Source organism: Scatophagus argus, chromosome 12 (assembly GCF_020382885.2).
Source record: "Scatophagus argus isolate fScaArg1 chromosome 12, fScaArg1.pri, whole genome shotgun sequence".
Classification (NCBI taxonomy): Eukaryota; Metazoa; Chordata; class Actinopteri; family Scatophagidae; genus Scatophagus; species Scatophagus argus.
Window position 1 is genome coordinate 14,560,443 of NC_058504.1, and position 26,665 is coordinate 14,587,107.

General features: G+C 41.2%; 1 protein-coding gene across 2 annotated transcripts in view; it reads right to left on the bottom strand.

The window, feature by feature from the left end:
* The window catches only part of gabrb2a (gamma-aminobutyric acid type A receptor subunit beta2a), a 30,323-nt gene that overhangs the window by 2,503 nt on the left and 1,155 nt on the right, over window positions 1–26,665 (bottom strand). Inside the window, exons 4-9 of one of the 2 annotated variants that reach the window (XM_046405950.1) lie at window positions 15,475–15,695; window positions 7,692–7,774; window positions 4,094–4,231; window positions 3,685–3,837; window positions 1,416–1,660; window positions 813–953 (exon numbers count right to left, since the gene is read on the bottom strand). In XM_046405950.1, the coding sequence (XP_046261906.1) occupies window positions 813–953; window positions 1,416–1,660; window positions 3,685–3,837; window positions 4,094–4,231; window positions 7,692–7,774; window positions 15,475–15,695 (981 nt within the window). The remainder of the gene's footprint in view (window positions 1–812; window positions 954–1,415; window positions 1,661–3,684; window positions 3,838–4,093; window positions 4,232–7,691; window positions 7,775–15,474; window positions 15,696–26,665) is intronic. The other variant, XM_046405951.1, reaches the window with a different exon arrangement.

Consider the following 26,665-nt stretch of genomic DNA (forward strand, 5'->3'; position numbering starts at 1 on the left):
ATTCTGTCGATTCACAAGACAAACTGAATTAAACAAAAAACAAAAAGAAAGAGAGAGAGAAAGCAAAAGGGAAAAAAAATGTGACAGGAGAAGGTTGAGAGAAATAGTAAGGACTTTGCAAAGATGGAGGAGAGGTAGGCTAAAAAGGTTTGGGGCAGGTCAGGAAAGACGTTGTGGGAAGTGAATTCGGATCAACATTTCTTCATCCATAGCCTGACTTCTGAGGAAAAAAGTCCCTATAATCCAATCCTGTCTTGCTGTAAATGAAGCTTGTTGTATTTTGTTGTTCTGGTATAACTCACTTTGAAGCGAAGCCACTTAGTTGGCACTACTCATCAAACTGCAAATGATGTTTTCCTTTTTTTTCTCTTATCTGACTATCTGTTTTTGGGGTTTTTTTGTTTGTTTGTTTGTTTTTTTTTTTACAATTGCTTTACTTAGTCGTAAGAGAGTTATCAATTGGCTTTGAGACTGTGCAGTATTTGTGTCTAAATGATTTTATCTTAAGAAAAGCTACTGATGTTTTCTTCTCTCTTGCCATATTTGTTATTTCCCTTCAATTTAGATGTTCAGCTCAAGTTAAGATTAAATTAATGCCTGCAGAAATCAAGCTGCTGAGCTATGTTTGTCAGGAAAATGCATGAAGAGCAAACCAAGAGAGGGAAAAAACACAATGGTGGGAGTGATGATCAAAGTTGCCTTAAAAATCTATAGAAATCAAAGAAATGCACAAAAACTACAGCATTTTCCTCTGATCTGGGTTGATTCAGATTGATGACATTGTTAGTTTTGACTTTCAAAACCTCCAGTACCTTATTTCTTTGCTCGCCTAGTCCTAATGCGGCATCGTCCACAAAGATGGGATCCCACATCGAGTCATATGCGTCAATTTCCCTCTGTTTCATTCTGGCATACAGAGCATCATCTCTCTGAACTACATTTCCCACCAGCCACTGCAAGCATACAAAATCAGCACTGTTACTTAGGGGAAATCGTAGCTTGCCACACTCAGAAGGAAAGAGTGTTTTTATTTTTTTATGCTGCTGTTGTTTCTGATAACTTTAGCAGTTGAATTAAATTTAAAAGGAAGGCTTTGGCACCACAGCCAGTGATTTTTCCAAGGCGCCTCGCCCTTTGAGAGACACAGAAATATGGAGATAAAGTATAAACCAATTATTGCTTCTGCATTCACTCTTTCAGATCCTAGTCTGGGTAATAAAGTTGATACACAAGGCTAAACCAGTGAGAAAATGGAGAGCTAGAGCAGGAGTAAAGAGTGCTGGTAAAGGACATCAAGCATTGATCACAGCATCGAATTGACTTTGAGAGGAGAAGTCATTTGCTCCCACAGAAACAAACACACACATTAACCGACAGCACAGATACCTCTACAAGAAGTTTGCCTGTACATGTACCTTGTTGGGGTCAGGTCTCAGCTTCTCGTTGTTGGCCGTGGCTGCTTTCTCAGCCGCCTTCTTCTGCCGCTGAGGGCCCTGGCCGAAGAAGATGTAGTTGACGAAGGCATACTCCAGCAGTGCCAGGAAGACAAATACAAAGCAGCCCATCAGATACATGTCAATAGCCTTCACGTAGGGGATCTTTGGGAGGGTCTCTCGCAAGTGGGTGTTGATGGTGGTCATGGTCAGCACCGTAGTGATCCCTGGATACCACAGGTCACATGTTTAGAAAGAAAATGTCTGCTGTAAGACATATTTACTATCATCTGTACAGTAAAAGTACAAATAAAAGTTTGTCAGTTTGATCAAAAATAAGATGTCTTTCCATGCCAGCAGCAAATCACTAAATGTGATTATGTTAATTTGCTCCAGATTTAAAAATCTCAACACCTACTGTACTGGGTGCATTAAAATAAAATTCTGTACAGACATTCAGGATGAATCATATTAATTTCAATAACTTTTTGTATAGTACCATCATTAGGACAAAATATCAATTTGTCCAGTTTTTCAAACCGACCACCTGAAAAACAAATTTCCATGAGCCTAAGCTGTGCTTTGTGGTGACTGTTCAGTGGTAATTAGCTAATGTTAACATATGAAAGTGAGATGCTGCACATACCTGCTAAAATCAACATATCTGCATTGTGACTGTGAGTGATATTAGCATTTAGCTCAAAGCACTGCTGTGAGCCTAAGTCCCACCTCACAGAGCAGTTAGCATGGCTGTAGGCTCCGGCTGTGTGTCAAATCAGCCTTCATTTACAAGACTGTGCACTGTATTTACTATCTCCCATTTCATTTCACTCTCCATATTGTGAATAAAAAAAAATAAAAATCACAATTGAACAAACAAAGCAGCGTCCATGGCATGTAGATCACGCCCTGCTAACAATCCCCAATCCCACAATGCCACTTCTTCTCCACTTCTTAAGGGTACAAAGATTGCAGTAAAGCAACTCGACGCGTGTGTCCAAAATCTAATTCACTGCTCACAGTTCAGTAAACTATCAAGCATCTGTTATAAAGGGAGTAACAAATGATTGAACAAGGATGTCAGGTGTCACTTGCATTTCCCTGCATCAAAATAACTGAGATCAGGTGCTCATCTTCAAAGGATGCGTGTATGTGCTGGTGAACATAAGCATTCATGATTATCACGTACATACCATAGTATTTATATCAAGCAGATGGGCATAAAAGCATGTGCACCCATATGGATAAAAAGATCCCATGAATCCTCCTGAGAATGAAACTGTGTATGTGTTTCATGCGGGTTTTTCTAGTTTTCTATCCAATCATGTGTCCGACTGGACACGGAACAAAACTGTAGGCTATGTAAAAAGCACAGCATGGTCGCTGTAAACATCTGCTATTAGTCACAGAACGATTCACCTGTTTTTGTGACATACATGGGCTGTGCTTGATACATTAGTCATCTGCATGCACAATCTGCATTTGGTCAAATTCACACGTATTATAAATAACCCAGCAGCCAGCAGTATCGCAGTAGCATGGAGCCTCGTCTCTCATTGGCTGCACTCACTCGCTGCATGTTTGCAGGATGCTGGGAGGAGGCAAATCTTTAAATCATGTTACCCTCTGACCGCACCGTTTGGGGCTCCAAACCGCATGTGTCCCACTCCAGAAAACAAATGGTGTGTGACAAGAACAACACACATACAGCTCAGAGCCATTTCCTCTGCTGCTCTGACCCATCATACATAAGTGTAACACTGAAGGGAGCTTTCATTTTAGTATGAGTGCTAGTTTGACACTGATGCAAAGATATATATACTGTATATATATAATATAACTGGCATTAATTGAGTGCATTCGAACGAGGGTTGTGTCACCTTTCGCTTGGCTGTAATTTAGCCATGATCTGACTCAGATCTACACGGCCAGTGAGAGTCTCCGATAAACAGACAGGCAGACAGAAAGACAGCACACTTCAAGGTCGAGCTGCAGCGCTTTTCGCTCGGCATGAGTCATGCATGTAGTCATCTCTGAACAACAGACATTTAACCAGGCAGTCTATCACACACTGTTATCACTCACATGCTTAAAGCTAAAGGGAAGAAAAGCAAATGCAGACATTAATAACAGACAGTAATCTATAGATCTAAAGCAAATCTACATGTGTATGTTCTTTTCTTGGTCTGTGATCTTTCAGCTTTAGGTTATTTCCCACGGTCACTGTTCAGCAGTGGCGAGGCAATCCTACCCAGGGCCACTCTGGCAGCAGAGGCGTCATAGTTGATCCAGAAGGAGACCCAGGAGAGGATGGTAATCAGGATGGAGGGCATGTACGTCTGCAGGATGAAGTAACCAATGTTCCTCTTCAGTTTGAAGCTGAGGGACAAGCGGGGGTAGGAACCTGAAATGGGCACAGTGAGTGAAGAAGTGGGATAGAAATAGATTTTCCTCAATGACACCAACTAAACACTGTATTTTCCTTGACACTTAGGAGCCTGCCACAACTTTTTTGTGTGTGCCAAGATTTTAATGTTTTTCATTTACAGTTATATTTCTATTTCCATTAATTCATCTTTGGTTTAGCAAAAAGTCACCAGTGCACATGAAAAGGACAAAGGAAAAGGAGCAAAGACCAAGCTGACTGTTGTGTCGTGTACCTGTTGAGAAGACCACATTTTTGGAGATGAGTTTATAGTCAACAATAGAGAACTGTGGTAGCTCTATTCTGTCGACCCCAGACACCGCGCCGTCTCCACCTCTCCAGTAAAACTCGATATCATCTGTGGTGTAGCCATCTGCAGAGGAGAAGCGAGAGCTCAAACACTTAGAGACACATGATCATCTTCCATTAAAAGTCTGGAATATGTCATAGTGCAGTGCAGTAGTGTTCATGTTCACGTCTTCCTTCACTACATCCATAAACCTCCTCTTTGGTCTTCCTCTAGACCTCCTGCCTGGCAGCTCTGACATCAGCATCCTTCAACAAATATATTCACTATCCCTCCTCTGAACATGTCCAAATCATCTCAACCTGGCCTCTTGAACTTTATCTCCGAAACATCTCACATGAGCTGTCCCTCTAATGTACTCATTCCTGATCCTATCCATCTTGCCTGTGCCCAAAGAAAATGTCAACATCTTCAGCTCTGCTACCTCCAGCTCTTTCTCATGTCTTTTCCTCAAAACCACAGTTTCTAGACCATACAACATCACTGGTCTCATCACCGTCAAGTCAACCCTTCCTTTCATTCTTGCTGGTACACACAACACACCTGACACCTTTCTCTACTCATTCCATCCTGCCTGCACATGGCTCTTCTTCTCTTTTCCACAGTTCCTGTTGCTCTGGACTGTTGACCCTAAGGACTTAAAGTTCTGCACCTTCTGATCCTCTGCTCTCTGTAACCTTACCGTTCCACTCGGGTCCCTCTCGCTCATGCACATGTATTCAGTCATGCTCCGGCTAACCTTCATTCCTCTTCTTTCCAGAGCAAACCTCCACCTCTTCAGATTTTTCTCCACCTGCTCCCTGCTCTCACTATCACAATGTTGTCCGCAAACATCATAGTTCATGGAGATTCCTGCCACAATGTGATTAGGGAAAAATATTTCAGCTGTGTTTAATTACATTTATTTTTGCCTGTCTGTGCACATCCAACTTTTAAACTGGGTGGAGAAAATGGAAAACTTTGAGGGGCTTTGAGGAGAAATCCGTATGGAGTATAAAAACTTCAGAAGTTTCCTCATTACTACTGCTTGTCATCTCATTCCTGCGCAACCCTCATACCTTCAAAATGCTTTCTTGATGATGTGTTCAAGTGCTTGCTGGAAGCTCTGGAAACGTCACATTTTGATTGGCTGTCAACCACCAAAGAGCAATCTTTTAATGCAAAAAATGACTTTTTCAGTCAAACAAAAGTTGGGATAGCAAGCACAGGTACAAAGCGTTTTAAAATGACTGGCAGTAAACTCAAGAATGATCCCTAAAAACTACATACAGTATATGAAGGACGTTTGTAATAGAGAAAAAGACAACAACTCCAATACATATAAAAGACTAATGTGGGAAGCAAAACGTTAGGTCTCTATGTTAAAAACATCTTGGATATTTTTGCTGCTCACAGACTGTAATCACCGCAGGTTGCAGACTGTCTCTGACATGAACAGCGTCACAGGCAAACAGGGAGCAGCAGCCATCTGCCAGGCCTGAGTTCTACTTTGTCTGCCTCACACTCAAAATAGAGGTAGTGACCTATTCAGATGTGATGAATAATTAAACTCCAAGGATTTGATTTTTAAAAATTAACACACAGTTCTGACAAACAAAGCTAAGCTAGCTGTCACGCTCATGGTTGTGCTGCTACTGGTTGGACTGGCAGCTAACTTCACCCATAGGCCTTTTTCACAGTGGACATTTTGACTCGTCATAGTTGGAAAAGCGCAGATGTTGACAATAATACTGACAAAGGCTTCATTCTGAGGCTGCAGCCAACATTAATTTTTACCATTTAAGCCTGTGTTTTTCTGTCTGCTGTGACACTGTCATGGCTCATTTATGTTTTTAATAGTTTTTGTACAATAAAAGAGCTCTATGGCACAGAGGAATTAGCTGGATGATACTTGTTAGTTAGCGGAATGAGTTAATTGTTGGTTTTGGTCTTTTCATGTGATGACAGTATGAAATTTATAGGCTATCATCAGTCTCATTCTTCAGTTGTTGCATTTCTTGACTGAGTAAAATGAACACAGAAACTAAATGCATCACAAGTTGTCTTACCAGCAGGTGCAGTAAGCCCACTTTCCACATATGCATTATTATCATCCCAGCCTCGTGCAACCCTGCATCGCCCCAATTAGAGCCAAGGCCACCATGCTGCTGTTTGGATGGATATGCAACTCAGTTCAGTTGTGATCAGCCATGGCGGGCTAGGATCAGGATGGTGCCGAGGAGTTTGGGCATCATGAGGGAGTTTTTTTATGGCTTTTACATAACTGGTCAGTCTGGTTGCGACTCCCATATTTCTGGAGTATTGTTTCTACATTACAATTATTTCTTTTTTTTTTTACATTTAAAATGTCACATATGAGGTTGTGTATTTGCATGTTTACAATAAATCCAACAAATCTTTAGTGGAGGTGTAGAAATCAGTTATTGCTCAACACAGCCCGAGACCAGTGGCCTGAGTCGCAGTAGTGAGCAGCTGATGTATCAGGGGATCTGGGATTTTAAAACTTGTGTCTGTTAAAAATGCATCAGGTTTATCAAGGGAAGTGAGAGTTCTCTGGGCTCATTAGTCTGAATAAAATAGCATGCTCTGGCATGAAGCGATTCCAACGTTAAAACCATTGCCAGTTAATCCATATGAGAGCAGATACTGCCTGGTGATCAAAACTGGAGCTGTGTGTGTATGTGTGTATGTGTGTGTGTGTGCGTTTTTGAATTGGGCTGCTTGAGAGGAGGAGGAGGAGGAGAAAAAGAGAGCATGATGAGTGATGGAGAGAGAGATAAAAAGGCTGTGAGAGAAAAAAGAAGAGGATGAGACTGTGCTAAGAAAGGACACGAGAAACGGAAAGAGGGAGTGATGAGGGGAGAGATGGCAGGCATAATGGGAGAGGAGCAGCAAGAGGCAGTTCTGACCCGTGCTGTTTTTGTGCTGCTTAATGCTGCTGGTAATGGTGTGATCAAACCCGGAAAGACTGAACCCTACACCACATCCCAGCCCTATAATCCTTTTCTCTGGGGACCCAGATAAAACACGCAGAGGACCTTGTCTTTCCCTCTCATGTTCCTCCACACTCCCTCCCTCCCTTCACTCGAAAATGCCGGATGGATCACGCACAATTACAAACTCCATGTGCAATGAGCTCTTTGTACTGTACAAACATGGAGGCAGTTTCAGGAGGAAGCTGCACATAACATCCACTATCAGCACATCCCTGAAACAGTGGACCTAATCAGGCTCCTCCACGCTTTGGGAAACCACTGCAGCTGGAGTTGACTTAATTAAGCTGGATGTTATCAGTCAGTGAGCCATTAGTGATGTTCCTATTCTTGATGCGTATCTCCTGATATCTCATCAGCCTTTCTCAGCATTTTACATGCAGTCTCGTCAACCTTCCTTCTACCTTGCTGCCACTCTGCCAGCAGACTGTTTTTCAAGCCAGATTTCAGAGCTGCTCGTGTATGCGGGATCTGTTTAATTCACCGTCTATGTGTGGGCGTGAGAGCCGGTGGTCAGGGGCAACAGTACTTACAGCTTTCGATCTCCAGGGTGCAGTTTTGCTCATCTAGAGGGTAGCGGCGCAAGTCCATCATACAGGCAGCAGTAGTGGTGATCCTACACACAGAGTGGGATGGAAAATAAAGGATTCATTAAACAGCCGGCCAAAGCAGCCACGACCATCCCGATTCATTTCATTTGACCTTCGCCACAGAGGACGATGTGCACGTCAAAGACAGATGATGACAGATTTGTAGAAGCACCTGATATGGGGCCATTCCTCGAAAAACAACAGGTTCAAAAGGAAAATATCACCAATTTGTTTGCCAAGACCAAGTTGAAAAAATATGTAAGTAAATAAAATGATGGACCAATAATCTTTCTCTGTCTGCTTGTTATTATCATACAAACATATGTTTGCTCTTTAGACACCCAAAAGAAACATTTTGCTGATTCCTGACACAAACTCAAAGCTTTTTTCCTACATTTCCACCCTTGTATGTTCTAACACCGCACTTCTGCTCTTCTGCGCTCTTTCGGGGTCCCAACCTTTGGTGCAATTTAAAAAAAAATCAATCTTCTTCTGTATTTGTTGTTTGTCTGGTGATCCTTACACCATTTTATCCTTATTTATTTGTAAATATTAATGCAATGTCCGTCAGGAAAAAATGTTTTATCTTGTCTAAAAAAAAAAAAGGAAAAGGAAAAACACTATTACATTTTATTGTCCTCCATCAGTGCATACTTTGTTATTAGTACAACATGTAAATGAATTTTAATTCATATGTTTGCAAGAATGGTATAATGATTAATACCTACTGCATAAAATGAGGGCTGTAAGTAGTATGGAACAGGGACATAAGTAGGTGTAACAACAAGAGGGTTCAACCTCAGGTCACGCAATCTTCAACTGAAGAACCACCAAGTGTGAGCCAGCCGAGTTCGACAGGTTCGCTCAGAGTGATGCACTTCCTGTTAGACACACACGACAGTTTGGCCAGAGCTGAGACGGACTGGGACCCGGCTGTGCCAAACCCCTGAGGCCGTCTGCGAGAGAATTTAACTACAGTTTAACTACAAGGACTGAAGCTAGCATATCTAGAGTCGTAAGACAAACCTACACACACACATCACCAGCAACTGCCTGTGGGAGAATTCCTAGCATAGGTTGAAGTATTTCTCATGACCTTGGGTTTTACTTGTCATGGCTAGTTATTATCAGTCCATCAATTTATTGCTTTAGTGATCCATTCATTCATAGTTGACAATTAAAGCTGTCACCCAAGCCTGCAGCGTCACGACTGTTTTGGAATCAAGGTTGTAGCGGAAGTCATTAGTTGTGAGATATTGTACTACAAAAAATCATTTTTCCAGGTCAATTTTGAATTCCTAAATGTGTTTTTTAATTTAATTGAGTTACAATAATAATAACTTTATTTATATAGCGCATTTTATGAAACAGCTTCCCAAGCTGCTTAACAACCAGGTAAAATCAGGCACAACAGAAGAGCAAAGTAAAGTAATATAGAACAAAAAGTGAAAGAAACTGAAAAATTTAAAACAGTCAATTAAAAGAAATCTGATAATTTTAACATGTTTCTAATGTATCTAAATATCAACTTGTTTAGCAAACAAAAAATGATTCTACATTAATTAAACAAAATACTTTACTCTACAAAATGCATGTTGCCTTACGGTTCAAAAAATAACTGAGCAGGAATGTTGACAGGAATGTCTGTTTTTGCTACCTCAGACATTAAATAGATCTAACTATCTATGTGTATATATTATATATAGCAGTAAAGACTAAATCACAATATTTCTCTTAACTCTATTGGAATTCCAAACTTAGCTTAAGTAGTGCTTCGTCTTTAACAAAGCAGTATATGCTTCCATAGGACTTGCAGCTCACCTGGGCTCAACCTGGCAAGTTTGGGATTTCATTTTTTGAGACACGGAGACACACAGTCTTTCTCTTTCTCACACTCAGACTCTCTCTCTGTCTCTGTCTTTCTCCCTCTGCTGCTTTTTTTTCTTCCTCTCTGGGCTCTTATATAAGAGCCAGTTAGCAGGGCCATGGTGCACTGTGGGATTAACACAGGAGTCTTCTTTCTGTCCTAGTTTACCCCTTTTATGACCACCTCTTACTGGATCGTGCCAGTCACCAGCCAGTTGCTCATCACTCACCATCAACACCATCACCACTACCAAATCACCACAGCGGCAGAGGAAGCACAAGGGAAAAACAGAAACGAGGCCAAAATGGCAGGGGTAAAAATAACAGCCTATTTATAGCCCACCTACATCATCAGCGGAAGTCTCAAAGCTTTTTTGTCTGAGACTCAACATTGCTGAACAAGAGCTGTTTCTGCATCCCCTGGCCTTGCCAGTATGGCCATGCTAGCAATTAATGACAAACAGCTAATAACGTGGAGGAGGAGTGATTGATGAGGATGTCTCTGCAGGATTCCCTCTTTGCATTCTGCTACTCCTCCTCATCATCATCGTCACTGCAGTGAGAGTCTGCCATGGACCTCTGCAGCAGCAGCAGCAGCAGCAGTAGCAGCAGTGATCATGAAGCACAGGCTTGTTTGCTCTTCATCAACATCAGGGCCGGTCTCTCTGTCTCTCTCTCTCTCTCTCTCTCTCTCTCTCTCTCTCTCCCTCTCTCTCTCCTCCCAACCTGCCGGAGGAGAGGCTACGCTCTAACAGATCACGCAGATTCAAACACGCTACATTTGCTCTGCGTCGGAGCTAATAGGACATGGAGCTCTAAAAAAAGGCTGTTTTTTTTCTCCTGTGTATGTTTCCTCACAGTTCAGCCCAGGCTGTGTGTGTGTGTGTGTGTGTGTGTTCACCCCTAAGGCAGCCTGTGCACCTTTATTCCAAATGACCTTGTTTACGGACATAACACAACCACCACAAATTCCCAGACAGAATCTCATTTCGAGGGGCAGAGAATCGAATGCAGAGAGAGAGAGAGAGAGAGAGAGAGAGAGATTTTTGCAAGTGGGCTACAAACTAGAGGCATCCTTTAATTAAACTGAACGTATTATTTCATGGACATTGTAATGGAGTTAGGAGTTAAATTAAGATGGAGAAGCTTCCTCCATTTTGGATAGAGAGCCTGTGTCGAGCTGTGGAAACATGGCACGCAGGATTCTCTCCCAGCTCAGGCACTGTTGCCAAATTTGAAAATAAAATGTCTGCTGTGACAAAAAAGAGTTTTCTTAATTCATTTCTTAATTTCAAAGTACAGGCACATCTGGACTACATACAGTCCATCCCTGCCTGATCAGTAGTTTGAGACAAAGACGTAAATAACTCTGAAGGTGATGCTAAGCCTGTATTGACTGTATTGACAGAAAAAAAAGACTTATTTAAATCTCCCTCTCCCTCCACTCAGCAGCTTTCTCCTCCTGGCCATGCGATGTCATCTATTGAGCTGCACAGTTGAAGCCTGACAAAAGAGGACGTCACTCTCCACAGCACAAGGATATGTCCTCTCACAAAAGCAGTTACAATACTCAGAGAGAGAGAGAGAGAGAGAGAGAGAGAAGACAGGGGTGAAGAGGGGGAGGAGGGAGAAATCTAACAATTTCTCCATTTTAAATCAAGTCTCACCTTCATGTCTTTTCCTTTCTCTCTGTCTCTGCCTTTTTTCTCAGTACCTCTCTGTGAATTCTGAGTGACATGAATGTCTGTGGTTTCCTCCTTTCCTGCAGAAAATAAACATCTATGTGGAGTTTGTGATTTTTTTTTTTTTTTTTTTTTTTTTTTGCCCCTGAGCTGTGTGTGTGTGTGTGTGTGTGTGTGTGTGTGTTTTCTTGCAGCTTGGGTGGTATCTGAGTTATTGGACGGGTCTTTTTAGGGACTGGGTAATTAGATTAGACTACCTCTCCCCAAGAGTCAAGCCGGGCTCTACAGTGACAGTCGGGAGCGCTGCTGCAATGCTCCTCCCGGTAATTGAAGACCAGGATTTGCCAGGATTGGGATGCACTATGTATCCAAGGAGTAAACAGCACCCTCACCCTTCCTCCTGCGCGTGCGACCCCAAAAATAACTGCACACACCCACAGATCCTGCATACACACACACACACACACACACAAACATTAAATGAAACACTTTAATCTATTGGTGGCCCCAGGTACAGTGTTCGCTAATTTCACTTAGATCAGCACAAATCCACGCTCACCTTTGTGAGACATCATATCATATAGCGCAACATATCAAACTAGTGTTTGAGGTTTAAAAGAAGGCAAACAAGAAATGAAATAATTCAGCAGAATTGTGTGCACATTGTTAATGTTATTGGTTGTGTTTTGTGGTGCACAGACTGTTTATACTGTGTAGGGTTGGAGTCATTGTAACGGTAAGGTTAGCAGGCCTATTTACTGTGTTTTTCAATGGATATGAAATTGCAGCTTGTGGTTAAATATGCTACATAGCATCTCTACTCTTTATTTTAGATTAAAATAAATAAAAATAATCATTAAAACTGAAGTAGTGGTGGTCGATCATTCCTGACTTGTGATCTCTGTGTCGTACATTCTGAACAGCAGCTTTTCCTCAGGCTCTTCCTACTGCAAAAATACACCCGTTTTCAAATCCCATGCTTTGAGTGTGCAACAGAAGGCTTTTTGCCTTTGCTTTTTTTCATAAATATGTTGTCTCCAAATACCAGCGTCATCACTATTACATCTTCAAGCTTATTTTCTTAGATTTGACACAAAGCTTTTGCACATCGGTTTTCACAGGCTGAGTAGCGCTTTGCACGAGAAATAAAGTTACTTCGACATGTAGAATCTGTTCTGGACGAATACACTTCATAAGATTAAAAAAAAACCCTGAGATTTCGTAATGCTTCAGGGAGAAATACATGCCATGTTAACGTCTGTGTTTTCAATTGACCTCGGGAAGGTAACTGAGGACATGTAGTCAGGTACTGTACTTCACTGCAATTTTGAGTTACTTATACTTAACCTCAGCACTTTTATTTTGTACTACTTCATACTCCACTACATTTCAGAGGGAAACAAAAATACAAATAAATTATGATGTATAAAATATGATGCATTTTATAGGTACAATAGGTAAAGAATCATGGACACATCGGACATGGACTTTAAAAAGGCTGTTTACACATTCATGCTTCAATAACCACAATTATATTGCATATAATAATACTCTTACTCTAATTCTGCAGCGTAATGACTACTATTTGAAATGCATTTTGAACGCGGGGTGTGAGAAAATACTGATACACTCGAGTATTCATGGCAGTGGTTCATTTTGTGTTGTTCTTCAACCATTTGACTCTTCCACTCCAACCTCAGCTGAGACAGGAAGACATGAGCTGAACGTGAACACTAGCATAAAGAAAAAGAATTCAGGCCAGTGAAACAAAATATACAATAAATTGCAATATACTGAATCGCTGCCCCTATATTGCGATACTTATCATATCCCCAGATTCTTGCCCCTGTATTTCTCTGTGGTATTCCTACTTTTACTCAACTAAAGGATTTTAATACTTATTCCACCACTACTGAACTCTACTCTGATGGCACAGACTCAAATGAGTTCAAAGCCAAACTGTCACGCACTCAGACACGCCGGCAGGACACGCGTTCACATTAAACCTGTTCTCCCGCTGCAGACTCTGAGCCTCCTCTCAGTTAGCCATCTCTTCCACCTCCACTAAAGCCCTGCTGTTGCAACCAGCCGACCCGTCTCTACAGGTATGTGTCAGTGAGTTCAGAGCGTGCAGGCATCTGGCCAGCCTGACTCTGACAGAAGCTTGTGTCTGGATTTGCTAGCGTCAAATAAAACCTGGACCAAACCCACGAACCAAATAATAGAGGAGCCGGGAGGCACCGGCACTGACAAGGACAACATATCTGAGGTAACAACCACATCTCGCTGCTGCACGAACCCTCAAATTTGCAACAACCCTCTCCTTGCCTCTGTTGCTTTTTTGGCTGTTACGCAAAAATATGTGTTATGCTTATGTAACACATAAGATATGACATATAACAGCGTTATGAATTACATTTCTTAACTGTTGAAACAAAATCTAGTGATGAATAATCTGGTGCAGTGCAGATACTTAAATTTTTTAAGCAGTCTTTGCACAAGAAGGGCATCTCAGTCTAGAGAGAGAGAGAGAGAGAATGACTGAACGCTGCAACATCTTGAATTAGCAACAATAATGTCATCTTTTAAGCACAGACGCTAATCTGAGATCGTATACACACACACACACACACACACACACACACAAAGAGCTACAGATCAGAGGCTGCAGCGGCACAATGATGGACAGGCTATGCTAGCCTGTGAAGTCAAATACTCAGCATCAGTACAAATACAGATTCAGTGTTTGTATTGAACTGTTACATTATTGATTATGAGTCATCAATTATGGATGAAGGTCTCCTCAGAGGCATTACAGTCCAACACCACAAAGAGCTGCCTTGTAGAGGGGTTGAACCATCCTGCACAGTGACTCAGTTTGGCTGTTTGTGGCATTCTGCTTTATTATTGATCGCAACCAATCAATTATTGATACTGATGATCATCAGGGGATATGAAAGGCTAAAACACAAATTCATATACCATTGGCCATACCTATCTGTTAAAGGATAATTCCACTTCATTACAAGTTGAGTCTTTTCATGAGTCTGGCCATAATTTCTGCAAGATGTGATAACGCTGCATTCACCAAAGTAAACGCTGAGAGGTGTGAATGTGGTGACAATCTGGCAGGTTGTAAACAAGATAAGAGTTTAACCAGATTATCTAAACCACTGGAGCTCCTCTTAGAGACCTCCTCATAGCCTAGGGGAAACTTTGGAGAATACTCAGAGTAACTATGGGCAAGGAAGGCACAGAAACTTTTATCTTGGTGAGGCGGTATGGTTGACCCAGGTGCTAGATAAGACCTCTAACTGTGTATAAAGATGGACGACATGGGAGTTTCCCAAAAGTGAAGCCGAAACATCTCGATCGCCCCCTGGTGTCAGGCTTCAGCACAGGTCATAAACCCCTCCCCCCTCCATGTTACTATGGACAGTGATGTCCAAAGACTTATTCTTATAATTTAGTCTGTATTAAGACATTAATTCTGAATAATATTTTATGCAATGAATCTTCATACTTCAGCCTACAAAATGTTCACATGCTGACAGCTGTTATATTAATTTGCTTCAGTTTATTTACCATGCTGGTATATTTTGTAGTCTTAGGGGCTCTCCTGTGGGTTAGGATGCTTTATGAATAGCTTTTATCTTTACCAGGATCTAGTTTTAATCTGTTTAATCTGTTTAATCTTGTTCTATTTCATTTTTAACTAATGTTTTTTTTACTCTTTAAATCTTTCTCATAGGTGTCTTTTTATATTGCCATGTTGTTTGTACTTTGTATTTTTGTGTCCTAAGCTATCTTTCTTTCCACTTCATGTTAATCATCTCACAATTGGGCAGTCCAAACCTCCAAAATAATGTAAGAACAGCTGGTCAAACTTGACTGTGATGGATGTTTGCCACGATCCATTTGGTTAATATCTTTGCATTTTCCTCTTTGTGTTTTCTTCCAGATAAGTTAAGCTAACCTGCGGATTTGGTTTATCTTGATTGTACTATTTCTGGTTCTTTGTTATGTTTAGCGTTACAGCTGCATCAAGATCTCAGCTGTTTAAAAAAAAATCATAGATCAAAGAAGTTGGAGTTTGATACAATTATGCAATCAGTATGCATCGCGATAATCCACTGACAGTCGCTACACGATGGGAAGTGCATCTGTAAAAGGCTCACCTGAGTCCGTAAAGCACCGTGCCATCGGGATGGAGACGGATCATCCTGTTCTTGACAGTGACGCCATGAACGAAGGACTTCTTGTCGTTGAGGAAGTAGGTGTCAGGGACCCACAGCTGATCTGCCACTCGGTTATCCAGAGTCAGGTTGTAAGCGATCTCCGAGTAGGACAGACGCTTGTCTCGCCAAGCTTGCTGGAAGTACATCGTCAAGGTGTAATCCTGGAGGACAGACGGGGGATGTCCATTTAGTGAATCTAGTGTCCGACTTAAACAACAAACAAACTTACAGAGAGAATCAGTAATGCTAATGTTAATTATATTATTAGCCAATAAACAAATACTTTGGCACAACGTCTTTCAGGTTGTACCCTAAGTACACAAATGTTTTTATCTCCAGTATCTTCTCAACTGGGAAACATGTCAAGCACTGACAGCATGTCATCCCATGCTGTCATCTGACTCCAAAGATGTGTCACAGCACACTGTATGGACTCTGCATAGTGAGAAGGTCAGCCAAAAGGTCCTTGGTGGTCTGAAAGGCCATGGCCTGTACCAGAGGCCATGATGGCTGAGGTTGGGGGGTTAATATTCAGCTATCCTCACTTAATTTTGAGACTGTAACCAGAGGGGAGCTTTCTCAGCTGGCTGACTATTGTCTCACACTAAAAATATCTGCTTCTGCTTGAATGAATAAAGCCACTTTCTGCTTTATAGAGACAAGACTTCTTCTTCTTATGCAAATGGTCAGTAGTTTGCTTCTAATTCTGTCTAACAGACAACCAAACTACTGAGTTTTCTGACTTCCATATTTAACCTCGGTGGGAAAACTGTACCTGACCGTTACAGGTTGTTTCCACACATGCTCAGACATGTGGCAGTAAACTGCATCTCCTCCCTTCTCTCTCTCTCTCGCTGTCTCTTTTCTCTGCTTCTCACTCTTTAAAAAAGACTTACACCCACACAGCCACAGTAAAACACAGCACTGCAGTTGGATCTGCTCTGTTGCAGTGTGTTGCAGTGAAATAGACGAGTACAAAAACAAAATACTGCCCGTGAAACAAGGCCCTTGAGCTTTGACTTTAGGCAGGAATCGTTACTCGTCACCATATTTCTGTTTCCAAGCCACAATGGTGTGACAAGGCAAAGCAATCGGCACTTTCACTCCTGAGCTCATACCACTCATTGCATGCACTGTGCATGACCAAAGCACTGCGTAAAAAGGGCATCTAAAAATACATGAGCGGCTGCCATGTTGATTTTTTCAGGAGTGAAAAGTCAAGCGAGAACAGCCGCATCCTTATCCTGTTTTACAAGAGCTCCCCCTTGAACTTTCCTCTCACATGCTCTCCCTCTCTGTCTCATTATCAGCCTGTCGATCGGATGTCTCTGTCACCTTTGGGATCATTAGCTGGTGCCTGCAGACTTGGTATACCTTGCCCACTTAAGTAGCATCTCCTGCATTACGTCCCTTTTAGTACCATCCTTTGCTAATGGTGATGAAGGAACAACATAAGGAGGTAAAATCCATCTGAGGAGAACACACTGTCACTCTCGCTGACTAAATTAGAATAACTGAAGCAAACAATATTAAGCAGAGCCCTGTGGTAACAATCTAAGCAGCATGATTGTTTTGAAGCAGAAATTATTTCAGCAGCGGTCTCTCTGTATTTTTCTCCTTGCTCCACACAGTGTTTTTGATATAACTGGAGTGAAACGTTTATTTTTCGGTTGATTCAGTAAGAAGTGTGAGTGTGTCTGGTGTGTGTCACACACACATTATGGATGTTTGTTTTTCAGTTTGCAAGGATTTAAAACAAAGAAAAGCAGCAAAATACTACTAATAATATTTGTTGTTAAGTAGCACACATGACTTAGTTATGCTACTTTTGAGTTAAAAAGGTTATAAGTGCAGTTGCAAGAACAATACTGACTTGGGATGTCTGATTTGAAAGAGAACGTGTTTTATCATCTGTTGACCAATACTGCTCTTTTGTCTGTTTCTAGAGTCAGTCTGTTTTGAATGTCTGAGCAACTGGTATTTGGAATGCTTCAAAGGGACAGTTCACCCCAAAATCAAAAATACACATTTTTCCTCTTACCTGTGCTATTTATCCATCTACATTGTTTTGGTTTGAGATTTGGAGTTATCAGCCAAATAACAGTCTGCCAATTTGTAGTGGCTGTGTTTCTAAACCCACTGGAGATTTGGAGTAGCTGGTCAGTACAGCAACAGACTGAGTTGGCAAAGTGAAGTCAGCAGCTATTAGTTTGATTTATTTTCTTATTTATTATTAGCCTGCAAGTATGAGCACACATGTCTTTCTATGTTAAGCATGTGAAAGTTAATTTATTATGTCTTAAGATATTATTGCTGCAGTGATACTAATTTCCATCTAATGATAATTCCCATAACATGTTAGCATCAAGCTAATAGACTAAGTGTGTCACCAAATAATTACAATAACGGCAAAGCATAAGAAAATAAAGTTGATCGCTTTGTGTTGCGTTTGATTTTGATTTTGTTGCAGTGGACAATGGAGAAAAACATCAACATTAAGCCGTCGGGAGCCACTGGGTAACTTCATCACACTTCAGTCACTCAGTCAGTCATGAACAACTACAACTGTAAAACTTTAAAATTCACACTCAGACATTCAAATAAAACTGTGGAGAGTAATAAAGAGGGCGTGACTTCAGACACAGTGATGCGCCTTTTCACAGCAGACGTTTTGATAAGTCACGGTAGGAAACGTTCAGGTGTTATTAATGATGACTTTAAAAGTGTCCCAGTAAGCCACAACAGTGAGCCAACATGCACAATATCAGGACCCTGAAACTGAAGCTGCTAAATGGAATTCAGCCATATTTCATTTTATTATTTACACCTGTGAGTCTTCCGTGAAAAAGAGCTGTTGAATACGAACCTCTTCTGAGATATGCCTCTTTCGAAGTTAACTTGGCTCGGACGCAAGGTGTCTCTCGTCTATTTGTGTGTGCTTATCCATGTGTGTGCGCGGAGCCTCATTGTGTGCGTTAAGGAGTTTAAGCTTATAGAGATGCACAGACAACACCTGGGCCTGCACGCTGCCTCCTGGCTGTGCTGTAAAATGGCAGCGCAATTATGGCCTCACAGATGGTGCTGCTTACCTCTGCTAGGACTTCACTTGAGCTCATTGAGGGATACAAAATAGAGCTGCCATCACTCTCTCAGACAAAGTTATTGTTCAGAGGAAATCTGCAGCTAAACTACTGTTCTGTCATGGAGTACGTTTTGTTTTGTGACACGGGATGGGTGTCGCACTGTTCTGACGGTGTACAGAAGCACAAAAGAGGAAGAGGATATTGTTTTCATGTAAAAAGTAAAGTGAATCCTTAACAGCTGTTTTTTAAAATCTTTTTTTTTTTCAAACAAAAAATAATCTACATGTATGATATTCATTTCACAGCAGTTTTTGTGGTGCAATATAGTGCAGCTCTGGTGCAAAACACTAGAATGAAAGCAACTTTTAATTTTAATTTTAGAGTCTTGTCTGCTGGACTAAAATTAATCAAGATATTAAAATGTATTATGTGTTGAGCCTCCATACGCAAAATATAGAGAATGAAGGTCAGGTGAGGAAGATGAATTTAGAGGAAGCAGCAAAAAAGCAAGAAAGAAATAAAAGAAGGCACAGCGAGAGATAAGTGAGAGACTCCTATGCTGGAGAATCAGTCTCCTAGGCGACCTTCAGTCTCCTTGTCACAAACACTCCTCAGAAACCCTATTAACATCACACACTGAGCATCAGTGAGGGAGACATCTTGTGGAGAGCACCAACACTTAAAATATGGGGGGGGGGAGGTGACAGCACTGAATATATAAACAGGATGAAGATATAAACAAGACTCGGCTAACTTAAAAAACATCAAGGCTGGCTGCACATTGACAGTGTCTCACTACAGATATGTTTCTGGGCTAACAAACCCCCATTAAGAATCTGACAGAGTGACAAGGACCACATTTGTGTTTCCCTGAGAAATCTGACAGGATACAGTTGTTACAAGACCTCCATTACAACTACATCAGCTGTCACTAGCAACACGGGAGGGAGCAGCCAATGGGTGAGCTTAACACAATACACGCTGCTCTGTATGTAGTTTAGATCTGAAGAAACAGCTGATGTAAAAGATGTAAAACGTTTTCTCTCTAATGTGACCAACCTGCCCGTTTTGATTTTTTTTTTTTAATGAAAAGATATACCATCCGGTAATATTTGCATTTTTTATCATTTCTTATTTTCTGTACCTGAAAAATAAGCTTGATGCGCACACTTGGTCTCCTCTTCAAGCATCGTTTAGGAGCTCGATGCTTATTTTGTGAAAATTGATCATAAACATGATTTTGATTGATGATATTTTCAGACGTGTGCTGCATGAAATGTAATGATTGATTTATTTACTGTGTTGTTGTAGCTTTGTAACAAATTATTCATAAGAGGTGTACCAGTGAGTTAGATCTATTCAGGGTCTCACTGACCTCAAACATAAGAAATGTCAGGATGATTTCACTGTCAGCTCATACAAATCCTAGGAAGAAATGTATTCATAGTATTTTTCCAGCATTTTAGAAAGCAATTATCTCTAAAAAAAATCTTTAAATCTATATCAATGAAATATTTGTTGTTAATTGTATTTTCTATATTTTTTCACTGTCCTCAAATGTGCAGTTTGCGGCGGAGACTAACGCAGCACTGTTCTTCATTCTGGGTTTTAATGAGGCTGAAAGAAAAAAATAAATACTTGAAATGAGAAAAGGTTTTGCACATAAAGAAAACCACCCAGAACAATGTGAAAGTCAAGCTGATAACAAAATGGTTATGGTTAAAAACGCAAGTTCCATCCATGAACTGCTGCTACATGTGACAGCTGGTATGACGGACAAGACGGACGTCCACCATATTGCTCACGCTTTCATCTGCTGTGTCCTGCTACAGAGTGCTGTGTAAGAAGCAGAGAAGAATCTGCTGATAATTACAATATCTAATGTGCAGAAGAGGAGACGACCCGACACTCTGGGCGATAACGAGACATCATCTGCAGACATCTCAGCCTCTTGTCTGTTTGCCTCCCATCTGCAAGCTGGGGGACACACCACAGCACATCAAATGGTCAATCTGAGTTTGTTCATTTGTTTGCACTCTGTGTGCAGCTACGTTCAATTTAACTGTTAGGGGTAAAGGAGGGTTAGCACATTCTGAATGAGTTGTCAGCCATACACATCCTGAGGGACGTGACAACATGGACGCCTTTATTGCTCTTTTTCCAATGGATCATTTTTCAGCTACTTAGCTTCAGTGGAGAAAGTGCCTGACAGAATCATTAAGGGATTCATCAACACATTAAAGGCTTTTACTGGAGAGGGCTAACTTGGTCGGTGTTTTAAGAAATACAGCTCCTTTGTTCCCTGTAGAGGCCAATATGAAAGAATATTATGACCAACTTAAACTTGGCACAAGCTAAGCGTTGATAATTAAAGCAAATGACAAATCATCCAGGTAAAAAATATGCTCTTTCATTATCTTAAATCAGACCGATTCATTTTGATAGGTGAATTAATTGCATCAGAGGAACAGTATTTCAAAAAGCCACCATTATATTTACAAATGTTAAAAGCAAATTGATTAGAATTCAACAACATTACACTTAAGTGTTAAAAAAATATGACACTGTCTTTGACAATAAGGAATTTATAAACTAGTACAAATGTACAGGGTAAAAACTTTTTTAACCAGGTTTCACTTTTAAATCTAGTGTGATTATGTTGTTTTTAAAGCTCAGGGTCTCTCCTGACATCGTTTTATCTTCAAATTAACCTCGTCTCCACGGTCAAAATGTTGCACAGAGAACCCAGGGGTGCATGTAAGAAAGCTGCAGGATTAAGTGTTGTTCTAGTGCTGTAATTATGCTGCTGACCATATTAATCTGTTACTCCCTGTGTCCACTCAGCACAACTAATGACATTGTTCTGGACAAGCTGCATCCTTGTCTTAAGCTTTTTGGAAAGCTCAGCAAAGCAAACAGAGCAAACCAAATCCAAACTCCACCAGAGAAACAACCACTCAAAATCTGTCTTGTATTTAAACGTGAAAAATTAGTGAATGTGTCTGTATAATCAGAATCAGAATCTCTTTATTCGCCAAATGTACAACGTACACAGGAATTTGACCTGGTGTAACAGTGCCACATAACAATAATAATAATAATAAAAAAAACAGAGTTAAAAAGTTAAAAAAGGTTGTGTCTTGAAAAATATACAATTGAGGTGAGATATAAAAATGTGCACAAATGGTGGTTTTGATTACCATTTCTGTAACAACCTGAGTGAGTGGCAAAGAATTAAGATTCATTTCAGATTAGTTTTTTATTATGCAAAAAAAAGTAACATTCGTTGAATCCAGCTTATAAAGTGTGAGAATTTCCTGCTTTCCTCTGTGTTAAATACATGTAAACTGAATATCCTTGCGTTTTAGATGTTTGGTTGGACAAAAGAAGCAACGGAAAAGCGGCTCTAGTGAACTGTGAATTTTACATTTTACAGAAATAAAGGTGAATACATTGATTGAAAAAAGAAACCCATTAGCATTGTTATTTTGTTGCAACTGTGTTTAAGATACTACAACCATTGACATTTCGGGTAATTTCATGTATTCAAATATATAAGGCAAAATATCAATAAAATGCAAAAGCAACAAAAATCTGACCTCTCTTCAAAAACAACAACCTGCACCGACGTCATAAATGTTCAAAATCTTGGAAAAAGTCCCTCAAGAAAGAGGCTTTATTTGCTTTTCCTTGACTTCCTGAGATCCACCAAAAAAGGCTGTCGTTGTCATGGCAACACTGAGCAAAAATAACACAAGCTTATTTTCCACAAGCTGAAAATAAAATGGAACAGGATCAGTTTGGACAAACAAGATCAAAATGGTTGCTGCTAATTCATAGGCACAAGAAGCTGCATGTCTCTTGCAGATGTGGTGTAACGTTAAGGCCCGGGACACGTTCCCTCTGGTCATCGCCCCCTCCAAATCCCCCCCCCAACCCCCCAACCCCCCAACCCCCGTTATCTGACGGCCAGATCCCTTTACTCATGTAAAGAAACCAGCACTTGTCAGGATAATGATCGTAATAAAGGGAACGCTCACGCCCCACTAATTCCTCCATCCCAGAAGCCACCACAGCTGGTTTGTTTAAATCTTTTAATTCACAGCCAGCTAATTAACATTCAGAGAACAGTATCATAGTACAGGCAGTGCCTCTTAACAACCACTAACCTCAGGTATTTTACATGTAATTAACAAGCGCAATGGAGAAAAGACAGGGAGTGAAAATATTCATTTACTTCCCTCCTCAATCCTGCCTCAGAGTGCATATTGTAGCTGCACTCAACGTCAGGATGTATGCTGAAGATGTTATTATGCAGCACTGATGCATTGCTGAGACAACAGACTCGAACTGTATTTAATCAGCTGCAATGGCTGTGTGCAGAACTCTTTTTAATGCATCGTAACCAGGGTTCGGTTCCTGGATCTGTGAGTTCAGCAAAAACAAACAGCATTATGCAAATGCAATTTCAGCTGCTAAGTGAGGGAGATGAGTGATGGAGCGAGATGCCAGGGCTGAACAGACAGAGATAAAGGGGAGGGTGTGATGAAGGGGGGGGGGGGGGTCTCGGTCATGATATCATATCTGTGCCATATTTTGCTCTAACCCCAGTGAGTCAGCACAGCCCATCCAACGAGGATGTGTGGTCACACCTCGTACTCGGAGGACACTTCCCTCTCAAAATAGCACATTTGTAATGTCATGCAGCCGAGGCTGCTACCTCGGCACTGACTGACCTGCACATTTTTATTGCCTGACAACATGGCTGACCTTTGAGCCTCAATGGGCCATCGTGGTGGATCACACAGGGATGAGGAGAAAGAAAAGTGACTCCACCATGGCATGTACACATGGCAAACGTACCTCGTACATGTGCACATCGAATGCAGAGAGAAGCAACAAAATCCCATTTTGTACCCAACCTCCACCTCAACAACCATCATGCCCTTCATGTCAAAGCAGAAGAAAAATGCCAGAATGGTTTCAGTCAGGCCTGACTGAAATGCAGAGTTCATTCTCTACCAGAGGCACTTTTGTCTTTAATTAGAGAAGCGAGCAGCTGTCCACAACACAAAATCTGCTCGACGCCATGACGGCAGACCTGGTCACAAGCACTGATTTCAAATCCAGATCATATTCTTTCACTTCTGACTACAAATCACTACATTTTCCTTTAGGTTCATATGCTCTTCTTCTTCTTCATATTTCTCTTCCAGCTCTGCCTACGAGTGCCTAAAGAACATTTTTGTTTCTATGGCCAGTTTTTTTTTTCATCTTCAAGAGCACCTTCAGGTACCCTGGACTTGCTACATATGGAAATTATTAGATCAACAATTAGATCAATTTTAAAACCAAAAATAGCAACAACAAAAAAAAAAACAACTCAGCTTACAGCTTTTCAAATGTAATTTTTGTGTGGGTCTTTTTTATGATTAGTTATTAGAGTGTTTTGTGATAGTAAACTAAAAATCAAGGGTGGTTGGAATTTGGATGAACACTTGAAGATATCAACAAGACTTTGAGAAAACAATGAACATTTTTGAGTTGACGAAACAATTGATTTAGGAAATCTTAGTGACTTTTGTCTGGGCTCAAATTAGTTCATTAGCTGCAGCCTTAGCCTGGAGATTCATAAAACTAGCTGCATGTAGAGCCTCGTTTTTAGCTCCTCAGTCCTGGCTGAAGAACTACTGGGCCAGTGATAATTTGTGTAGCCAAATACTTTTCAAACACAAAGACTGTTTTAAATCACTGTGAAGGTCACAATATTTTCCCAGATACCAATCTATATTTCAGGCTTGAATAATGTTTGTATAAAGCAACACAAAAAGATCTAAAAGAACCATCTGAGCGAATTGTGCAGCCATCTTGGGTTTTAGCATCACGCAGCTTGGATGAGGAGCACTGTGGAATGATTTTTCCTACCTTACAGCCATTTAAAAGGAGAAAAATGGAAATTGTATGTTAAAGGGTTAATGAAGCAGCGGGTCCATAGTAACTTTCAGCCTCCACCGAGATGCAGAATAATATCAGAGGAGACACTGCAACTGATCACAGAAACCGTCACAGCAACACTGTTCTTCGGTGCCTTCACCAGTTTCATCGTCACTTTCCTTCGTGTTGTTTTCCTTCTCATCACTTTTATTCTTAAACTGGGCTGCCCCTGATGAGGAAGATCAAAGGGGCCCTGTGCCGATCACAGGTCACCAACTCCATCCTCGTGGTCACGCTACACTGTGATTTTATAGATTTCTCTGAGATCGGCGTCGATTCCGCGCTCTCAATCTCAAAGAGAACTGGATGTGAAGACAGGACAGAGAGGAGATTCCGACATGTTATGTAAGACGCAGAAAGGATTTTTCACTAGGCAACAACACCGTGTGGAACACAAGTCCACCGAGGTCTCAGATGTTTTGGGTTTTTCTTTTAACTTTTTGTCTAAAATTTGCCTGTCGTGTCAGAGGGACGCCTGAGCAGAGCTGGCAGGGAGAGCTTTTCTGAGAATTGAGCGAGATGAACTCTCTTATAGCCACAGGGAGTTGCATGACGTCAGTCGCCATTCACTATTTGTGCACAGTTTTGTGTTTTCTTGAACACACACACGCACACACACACACCCAGATGTATGAAGCAGTGTTTTTTTCCAGACGAATGCTTGCATAGATTCCTAGTTCTTAAGTAAGATAACCCTTTGGAGCAAGGCAGAGGTGGATTACATGGCTGCTGAGCCCAGAGTCACAGCCAGGGATCCAGTCAAAGTGGTGTGGTGGGAGGAAAGGATGGAGGAGGGATGAGAGAGAGAAAAAGACAGAAAAAGAGAGTAAGAGTGTGTGTGTGTGTGTGTGTGTATGAGAGAGAGAGACGGGGGTGGGGGGGCGAAAGCAAGTGAGGGGTTTCTATTTCAAATCTCCCCGGACCCCCAAGGCACTTCCGTTCTGGCTGCATCCTCCACCAAAATAAATCATTTCCATCAAAGGAAAAGCTCTGACCATTCAGTGCCTTTCGTCATCCGAAGCAAACTCTAATTCTCTGATGCATTTACATGCTAAAAACTCAATTTTGAAATGGTCACCATATACACAGATTGGCTAAATCTGCCAAAATCAAAAATCTGACAGGCAAAATTAACAGGACATCAACTTCAAACGACTCACATCTCCTTCCATTTCTTACTGCCTAATTTGTTTTTCATGCTCTTATATAACACCTCTATTATGTTGCTCCATGGAGATAGGCTGCTTTAGAAAATCATCTTTCCCCACAATCTGGATTCTCAGTAAAGACTGCTCTTAGTGTTTTTTCCTCAGTGCATCAAACATCACACGAGCACAACCAGTTATCCCACTCTAGAAACAGAGCAGATGTGATGCAGCAGAGCAACACTGAAGTAGTTAAAACTGCCGTCAGTTTCTTGTGGGTTGCGGTCTGTCTGTCTGTCTGCCTGCCTGCCTGTCTGTCTGTCGCACGGATCAATAGGTGGTGCTCTTGCATGAGCTGCTGAACTTTTTCCCCCTGTCCTCTCAGAGTCACACATGACGTTCATCTGTGCGCACCAGAGCTCAAACCTTTCTCTCTTTTTTAATGCTGTGCGACCACACATGTATTATTTAAAAAAAAATGCTTACGTCATCCCAGAATTAGAGGGAAGATCGTTTACGTAGAGGGTGATGATGTGATTGGTCGCCGAATTAAAAAGCCTCAAAAGGACAAAATCTTCATCAGAAGATGATGTTTTTATTCATCAGCTGCATAAGAGTGGTGGTGGTGGTGGTCGGGGGTGAGGGGTGTCAACAAAATTACACTTGACTTGACAAAGTGAAGCAGTCAGGAGCACACACACACACACACACACACACACACACACACAAACACACACACTGACATGCAGTGCTCCGCGCGCGCAGCCGGGGCCGTGCGTCCGAGTGCGCCAGTGAGTGTGTGTTTTGAATTCAAATGCAGCAACACACCAGAGCTGCAAATGCGGAGACTGAGAGGAGGATGGCGTTGATGCGCTTGGGAACGGAAGCCTCCACATTTTTTTTTTAAAA